General features: G+C 47.5%; 1 protein-coding gene across 1 annotated transcript in view; it reads right to left on the bottom strand.

The window, feature by feature from the left end:
• Positions 1-6,801: 6,801 nt before the first annotated feature.
• The window catches only part of ep400 (E1A binding protein p400), a gene marked incomplete in the record, with an annotated part of 30,046 nt that continues 28,432 nt past the window's right edge, over positions 6,802-8,415 (bottom strand). The window contains 1 exon segment of the mRNA XM_035658318.1: positions 6,802-7,521. Coding sequence (XP_035514211.1) covers positions 7,501-7,521 — 21 coding nt within the window.

The following is an 8,415-nucleotide window of genomic DNA, read 5'->3' as shown; positions in this document are numbered from 1 at the left end:
CTCACTGCTGGAGCCAGCAACTAGTGGCTGTTAGAGGAACTGCAGGTTTTCTTGGCGAAAGCCGTAGGTTGCTTATGTACACAATGTTTACATCTATATTTTAAGGTTTTTAAAATAATTAATATCAACACTGAATAGGGAATTCATGCAGCTGGACTGGAACTCCTTAAACCCTTAGGTAGGTATATAACCCATATTTCTGCATTTTTTCCCACAATGTAATCCAGTCCGACATAATTTGACCCACAACACCGATTCTTGTGCAGAGCAAATTCAGCTGATCCCATGACGAATGTAAACAATGACTCACCTTTAATAACCCTAAACATATACATTGCCTGTATAGTCAAATGAGCTAAAGTGAGGCTAAAGCACTTCCTCAGCTCCCTCTGGACATCACGCCAGGAGCAGAAGGCTTTTTACACAACATACATCATGAGAGGAGGAGGAGGAGGAAGAGGAGGAGGTGGAAGAGTCTGCAGAGCCATCCGTGGGGGCGGATCAGGACAAGATCAATGGGAGTGACAGGGAGTGCAGGAGGCAGCAGGAGATTCAAAGTAGGCCAATAAATAACATCCTAGTGAGACAGCAACTGCCCCCTCCTCAGCCGCCAGCCCCGAACCCACTGGCCCCACCGACTGGGCCCCCTTGATTACTGGCCTCCGAGTGGGGGGTGGTGGAGGCCCCGGCTGCACAATACTCCTCTCACATGGGGCCCTTACTCACCTCTTGCCTCCATTTGTTGAACATTCATCTTTCAGCATGTGTGTGAGTTTGTTTAGGGGGTGGGGGCTTAGTGGAAAGATGGAAGGGGGGTGGGTGTATGTGTGTGTGTGTGTGCAGGAGTGGGGGGTCCTCCATGTTTTTTACATCTTCTCTTCCACCCCTAACACTCACCCATCCCCCTAAACACCAGTCTATATTCTATCTGGCCCCCCATTAGACCACTAGGCCCTGTGCTGTGACTTGGGTGGTTTTAAAAATTAGAATAAGAGAATATACACCTTTGAGCTGGTTTTTAGTTTAATAATAATAAATAAATAAATAATAATAATAATACAGACAGAGAATTGTATAAAAAGTTACTTCAATTATAAAAAGAAATACAATTAAGAAAGAGAATAAAAATAAACAAATAAAAGCACAGTAACAATAATAACCTTAGAGTTTCATTTAGGTAAAAGTGCTTGAGTAGAGCAGAGTGTAAACAAATTTCCCCCCAGGGATCAATAAACTATTTCTGATTCTGGATTCAAGATTTAAAAACTTTGATGGTTGCAACATTTCTTTGTAACAAAGGTTTTGCAGGTGACTCGTTACTAGTGTAACTTACTTTAAGACTATCAGGTCGTTGTTTCCAGCGCTGTGCTGCATAGTTACTAAAAGCTGCTTCTCCTTGTTTAGATTTGACCATTGGAACCACTATTCAAATAAATTAAAATGTTTGTGCTAATTGGTGTAAAAAATAGTCCAGTATTTGACATTCAGGGGATAAACCCTACTGAATTTGGTGATCCTCCGACTTTTACCAGCACGGCCAGCCAGCTAGAACTTTAGCTAACTGATTGGTTTCATTGACAGATATAAGTGGGTATCATCTGCGTAATAATGAACAATATAGTGATTCCTGCTAATGTTTCCTAAAGGAAACAAGGTGAAAACAACTGATCCAAGCACAGAACCTTGTGGAACTCCGCGGCTAACTTTGGCATGCACTGGAAGATTCAATGTACAAATTGAGATCAGTCTGATAAGTAGGATTTAAACCAGCTTAGTGCAGTTCCTTTAATTTCAATTAGATGTTCAAGTCTCCGTAATAGGATGTGATGGTGTTGAATGCACCGCTTATATCCAACAAGATAAGTATAGAGACATGTTCTTGGTCTGATGCCATTAGAAAGGTATTTTGTGACTTTCACCTGCGCCGTCTCTGTGCTGTGATGTACTCATAATGATAGATCCTTAATAAACTAGTTCATACTTATTCCTTTGATATGCATGTAGTGTCATGGAAAAACTCTCAGTATTAGTGGCTGTTTGCCACATTTGGGTCATTATTCATAAAACTCTAACACTACATCACAAGAACTGACAGCCTCAGACTGTAACACATCACGAGTACTGAAGAGGAGATTATGATTCATGCTCCAAGCGAGGATAGTGGATACATTTAATTACAGTGGATGACTGAATTTGGCATGCACCTGGAAAGGGGAAACTATAACTGAGGAGTTCAGGTTGGGAGACTTGGCTTTCTTCCCAAACCTCAGTAAAGAGCATCTAAACATCTCTGAAGCTTAGACAGGACAGGAAGAGGAGACCAAGTGAGGGCGGAGCCAGACGCTGTAAACATTCGGGGCTTAGGGACGCAAAAGATTCTGTAAGTCATTATAATGAAAAACTTATCAAAATACTGACTTAGCATCACAAAATATTGACTTAAGTATTATTTTGTAAGGTTTAACCTATGAAACATTTCGGGGCCGGAGCCCCAGAAGCCCTCGCCTTCCCCAGCCTCCCCCCTAGACGAGGTTTACCAGCCAAGGTTATCGGCCAAAGACGAGAGAGAGAGCATGAGTCCCGTCACCCCCCATCTTGAGGTTCACAGCCACACTCGCTTACATGACTGTCATACCACAAGACGTTTGGTGGAGATGGGAGCAGCCGAGCGAGAAGGAGGATGACAGAAAGGTAAGAGGACGAGGCGAGCGGGGAAAGAGAAAGACGAGAGAGAGAGAGAGAGGAGAGAGAGAGATGAGGGGGGGTGAGGAAGGAGGGAGATTCAGAGGATTCAGAATTGAGTGGGAGGTGGAGCAGAGAGTGGCAGACTTACACTGTAGATCTCATGGTACGTTTCAAAGTGCCGAGATGGGACACTTCCTATCACTATGTCGAGGGAAGTGAGCGTGTCAGCTCCGCGCTGCCTCTCACCCCATCTTGCATTAGGCATATGCCCTATCCACTTGCACATACGCCACCTCTCTGGCTCCGTATACCGCTGAGACACCCTCCTCGCCGGCACCCCTTCACAACCGGATCATCCCCCTGCAAGTTCGCGTTTAGGATCAGAGCAGAGCCTCGGGTGGGAAGGGCGGTGCGAGTCGAGGGTTCTAGGAGAGGAGGTGAGGCCCGTCGTGTGAGTCTCGCGCTTCAGGTGGAGTGCGTCAGCCGCGGCTTGGAGAGCGTTAGAGGCGACGGGGGGGGGACCACTGCGCCGGGAGGATCGTTGAGGGGGCAAGGTCGGGCCGGTTGTGACTGGGGAGGGCATATTTCGGCGGGCTGAGCGCGGGTGAAGGAGGTGTTCTGGCGACGGAACGATTTGAGGCTGAGTGTGTGTTGGGCCGGCGGGGGCGGGTGATTCCAGCGAATGGTAGAGCTGGGTGGTAGGGGTGTAGCGCGGGGGGTCAGTTTATTTAAGAGCGCGAACCGAGGGCGTTAGAGGTTGTTGTGCTGGGGGTGTGGAGTGTGTGTGCTCCTGTGACAGGAAGGGGTAGGGGTGTCACAGCCGGCGGTGTCGTTCGTTTGGGAGTTGCATATATGTGAAGGCGCGAGGCAGAGACGCAGCGCGCAGTTGAAGGGTGGGCGTCAGGTAAGCTGACAGGGATCATGTGCGGTGGGATAAACGTCTGGCAGAGGGTGACCTGTGCAGGTTCAACCTCGGCGGCGACGCGCAGAGCGAAGCGGAGCGAGCGGTGTTGGTGTGAGGGGGTTATCGGGTTGGATTGGTCCAGGCGCCCAGTATGAGGGGCGGGCGCGGGGGTGGGGTATGGCGGACAGTGCGCCGGATGCGGGGGTGGCCGGCGAACTGGAGGTTTGCCGGAGCTCGCTTTCTGGAGCGGTCGAGGGCAGGGTTTAGGCTGTGCGGAAGGGTGTTGCGTGGTATGTAAGGTGTGGGGCAGGTGTGGGATGGTGGCCGGGCGGTGGGGGGTGGTGAGTGGGTGGGGCTGGTGGTTGCGTAGGGGGATGTTCCTCATCATATTTCGGGAGTGGGTGGGGGTTGTATATTTTTGTAATCCGCTTTCCTGCTCTGTACGGGAGCACAGCCTTCCGTGTGAGCCAGGCACGTGGAGGGGCCCTAGGGCATAAAGCCAAACCCCCCGAGAGAGGTGTGTCTTTGCAACCAGAGTTCAAACGCTGCTCAGTTGAGGTCGATTGTAGGTGTTAAAAGGAAACTGAAGAGCTGGGGGTATTTTGCAGTTGTGTGCGTGTTGTGTGTCGGGGCTACATAGGACAGTGTATTCACCAGCCAGTCCTGTGATTTGCCAGTGAAAAAAAAAAAAAGACGGAGGGGTGGGGGGGTCCGCCGTGGTGCCATGCTATGAGAAGCCGTGTTCGAGTCTAGAGGGGGTGCCTGTGTTTGTTTTTGTGCTATCCCAAATAGCGGTGATCTCAGCATCATTAGCAGCGGAGCCCCCCGCCACCCCACCACCACCCCTCTGTGTGGATCAGCGGCTGGCGAGGACATTAGAGAGAGTGATAGACGGGTTTTTGCCCCCGATGAGAAAAAACCTCACCGGGCTCTTTGTACCTGGATGCTTGTTTTCCTTCCCCCCCGGCGTGCATCTTGTTGCCTTCAGCCCTGCCCGCTCTCAGGCAACAACAGAGCCCCCCCTCGCCGTGTTGATCTCTCCGCTGTCGTGTACAGGCTTGAATCAGCACCGCCCCACGACTCCACCCCTAACTCCTCCCGCCCATGTTCCAGAGGCTGTCATTCACAGTAGCCTTCCTCTGCTCTCGTTCACGGCGTCTGTGCAAAATGGAGAAATAAAAACACAAGCGTTGAAATCGGCGGGCCCTTATTTCCCCCCCCCCCCGACCAACACGTTCGACACCGTTCAGAGGCTTTAAAGACACCTTCCCGGAGGTAAACACTCACGGTGGGAAAGGGCTGGCCTCTGACAAAGAAAAAGATGAAAGCCGACCTCTTGACAGCCTGAGCAGCTCTCACCCCGCCCGGCTACCCCTCCTAATCGTGTACTTTTACAAATGGAAATTAAAGATATCAAAATACAAGTCTGCACTCAACAGTGCTGCCATAGCATCGGGGGGGTGAACTCGAGCCATTAACGTCCAGTTCCTGCGATCCAGAGGTTTCGATGCTCCTCTGGTTTTAAAATCAAAACAACTGTTTCACTGTGTGTGTAGGGGAGCTGCCGCCGCGAAGTCTGCTGAAAGCGTGAAGAGTGAAAGAAAGGTGGGAGAAGTGGAGTGCTGCAGCAAGTGTTTACAATCTGCCCGTCCTTATTCTCTCTCTCGGTGTCTCTACTCGCTCTCGGGTTTCGCAGGCAGAACATTTGACCAGATAGAGGAGGGTGTGAAAACTGCTGGAGTGAGACTGTATGAAACTGAAGCGGTGAATTCATCCGCTTCCTGTAACCCTGAAACCACAAAGAGCTCCTGTGCTCGAGCGCAGCTGTCGTCCCCGCGGCTCTAACCAACGTACAGAATCATTACAGCTCGTCTCGTTTCGCAGTAAATAAAGAAATATAATCCTCCATCCATAACTCCTGGTTAGGTCGGCGACCTTTGTGGCCAACGGATTTTCGAATTGAGAAAACCGTAATTGGGAAACGACTGATGTGTTTTCTCGTTTTGAAAATTAAATTGATTAAATTTAATTAAAAACTGAAATTAAAGCAATTAGAAAGAATTTTTTTTTTTTTATTGGTGAACTTAACCAGTGCTGTCTTTGTGCTATGATGCTCAGTGTACATTGCAGATTGCGAAATGCCCGTTTTCCTTTTTGTTTTTTATTTTCAAAACAATAAAAAACTGAAAACAGATAAACAGAAAACAAAAAAAAAAAAAGACTTTTTCTGTTTTGAAAATGAAAAATAAATCTGTTTTGTCCACTATATGTATAAATGTAGTCAGGAAACAGCTTATTATTTCTTTTAGTTTTTAGATTAAAGATTAAAAAATCCTGGTTTCTGTTTTGAACATAATGGAAATTAAAAAACGACCTGTTTTGTTCTCCATATATATAAAAATGGCAGATTTTGGTTTCATTTGAAAACAAAACTGTGTTGGCTGTAAAGTCCACTGACCTGTTTACTAAGGACAGTTTAACTAGAAGAGGTTGAGCGCAGGGATGCAGGGATATTCGGGCCAAGAGGAACCAGCTCTGCCCATCTGCTCATCTCTCGGCCCTCTCTTCCACCTCACCTCCCTTGTCTCACCCATTTAGTGGTGAATGTGGACCGGCCACCGAGTGCCAGCGGAGAGGAGAGAGTAAGCACTGAGGAGCAGATGGGAAATTTCAATGAGCTGGAAAATCCAGACTTCTTCAGAGAGAGAGCAGGGGTGAGACTGGTGCAACAGTACCCCCTTGTGGATCCACTTAGTTTAGCAAGTTGTGTAAACTGAGTGCATTTTGAGAGATGTTCTAATTTTCCTGTTAAAGGGCGTGTTTGTTAAGGGCGAGGACCCGAAAGACAAATGTTCCTAATGTGTTGTGGGGGCGTCTGCGGGGGTTAATCCTCAATCCTCAGCTACCTAAGCTCGACTTGCTCGGCCGACACATTCACCAGAGTCCTGTGTCGGCCCGGCAGAGCAGACACTGCTGAGGGAGGCGTTCCAGTCCTTCCTCAAGACCGCCTAAAGGCAAGATGCTTAAAATGCAACTGTCAGGTGTTTGTGTGTCCAGGTCCAGATTCCTCCAGGACTCAGTGACGAGGCTGGATAAACAAAAACAAAAACAGGATTGTGGAAAGGAACCAGCGAACGCGTTTATAAGAACTCACAAGATTTCCCAAAGTACTTACAACGGATTTAATGACAAAAAAAGGGAAAAAAGATGAATTTGTGTATAAAAACAAAACACTTTATTACAATTAGGCTGAAAAAACCCAATGAAAACACGACTACTTTACAAGTACAAATGTTTTTCATTGATATTTACAGTTTTTTTTTCTTGACATCAATAAAAAAAGACAATTTATGAGAAAACACAAAATACTAAAGTACATGTTTACAGTGTATCTGCTGCAATAAAAAACAAATGACTAAAGGAACGTGCATTATTCTCCATTCAGTATCTATAGACAACAAAGGGAATTAGACATAAAAGGGACTATTTATGAATACACTTATTCTAATGGACAGCACATTTCCCAATGCAGGATTACCCACAAGCCTCAGCCTCACGTATTCTGTTGAGTAATATTATAATCATCACTTTGAAGGCATGACTGTCGTTTGATGTGTTGGGCAGTAGTTGAAGGGGATCATTTTTTATTATTTTATATTTTTTAAAGTTTGTGGTAATTTCAAGAAACATTCCACATTTCAAAAACAACAAATAAAGAGTTGAAGGAACGACGTCGACTCAGTAAAGCTAAATTATGGATCCCGCCAGGATTCTGCCACAACAGCTGAGCACTGGAAGGGTTGTGTGTTACATCAGATTGATGGGAGGAGTCTCTGGGATCCATAAGAACGCTTCAGCACTGAACTGTACTGCGCAAAAACCACCAGTCAGTTTCATTAGTGTGCGTCTTCCTAGCTGCTCCCCCCGCTGGGCTTGGGGTGTTTTGGCCCTGATGCCGCCCTGCGAGCTGGACCTGTGGTGGGCTGGCTGGGGCTGACGCGCTCTGCTTCCCCGGGACTCGGCGGCTGCGGAGGTGCGGCGGGCTGTGGGCGGGCTGTGGGCGAGGAGGCGTCTGGATCTGGGCGACGTGGCCGCGGTCACACCTGCTGCGTGGATTGATCTTCTGCTGGACCACCTGGGTGGTCGCCGTCCCCACGGGGATCATCTGCACCTGAGCGGGAGCAGACGCGGTGGCCTGGGTCAGAGTCACGGTCTGGGCCTGGATCTGAAGGGATGACGCAAATACATATTCATCTGGTTTTACAAAGGAATCTGAAACGGTCCCTCCACGAAGCTGCGATCGCAACAACTACAGCAAATTCAACCAGTCCCCAAATAAAGCCTTACATTTTGTCCAAAAACTGCAACTTCACTGGAGTTTCCAAACTCACTTTATTGTTTCTAATGTTGAAGATTCAGACCATGCAGACTTTTAGTTGCAAACAACAAATGCATAGGAAATCATGGCAGTTGGGGAATGTATTTTAGGCTGCAACAATCACCAATAAATCCAGCAAACTACTGGAGGGGCTGATAAAAGCATAAAACATGTGACATAAAGGCAGCCGTATAGTTCAAATGATCAATTAAAATGATACTTCTAAGCCTGTTTCCGGCCAAAAGCCCTCAGTAACGTTTAATCCGAGGTATAAAAGCTGTGAGACGTCTGCAGGGACACAGTTAACCACGAAGTGATGAGCCACTCAGAAGTTACAGTCATGCAATTGTTTTGTCAAACGTGGTTCGTAGAGATCGCCGACAGATCGGCAGAGGTGGCGGGAAACAAACGTCACAGAACCAAAGTTGTTATAGTTCACTTAAACTAA

The sequence above is a fragment of the Morone saxatilis genome, unplaced genomic scaffold (assembly GCF_004916995.1).
Source record: "Morone saxatilis isolate NCDOM2014 unplaced genomic scaffold, NCSU_SB_2.0 Contig16, whole genome shotgun sequence".
NCBI classification, from domain to species: domain Eukaryota; kingdom Metazoa; phylum Chordata; class Actinopteri; family Moronidae; genus Morone; species Morone saxatilis.
Note: the sequence above shows the minus strand (reverse complement) of the source record. Positions and strands in the feature narration are given on the sequence as shown.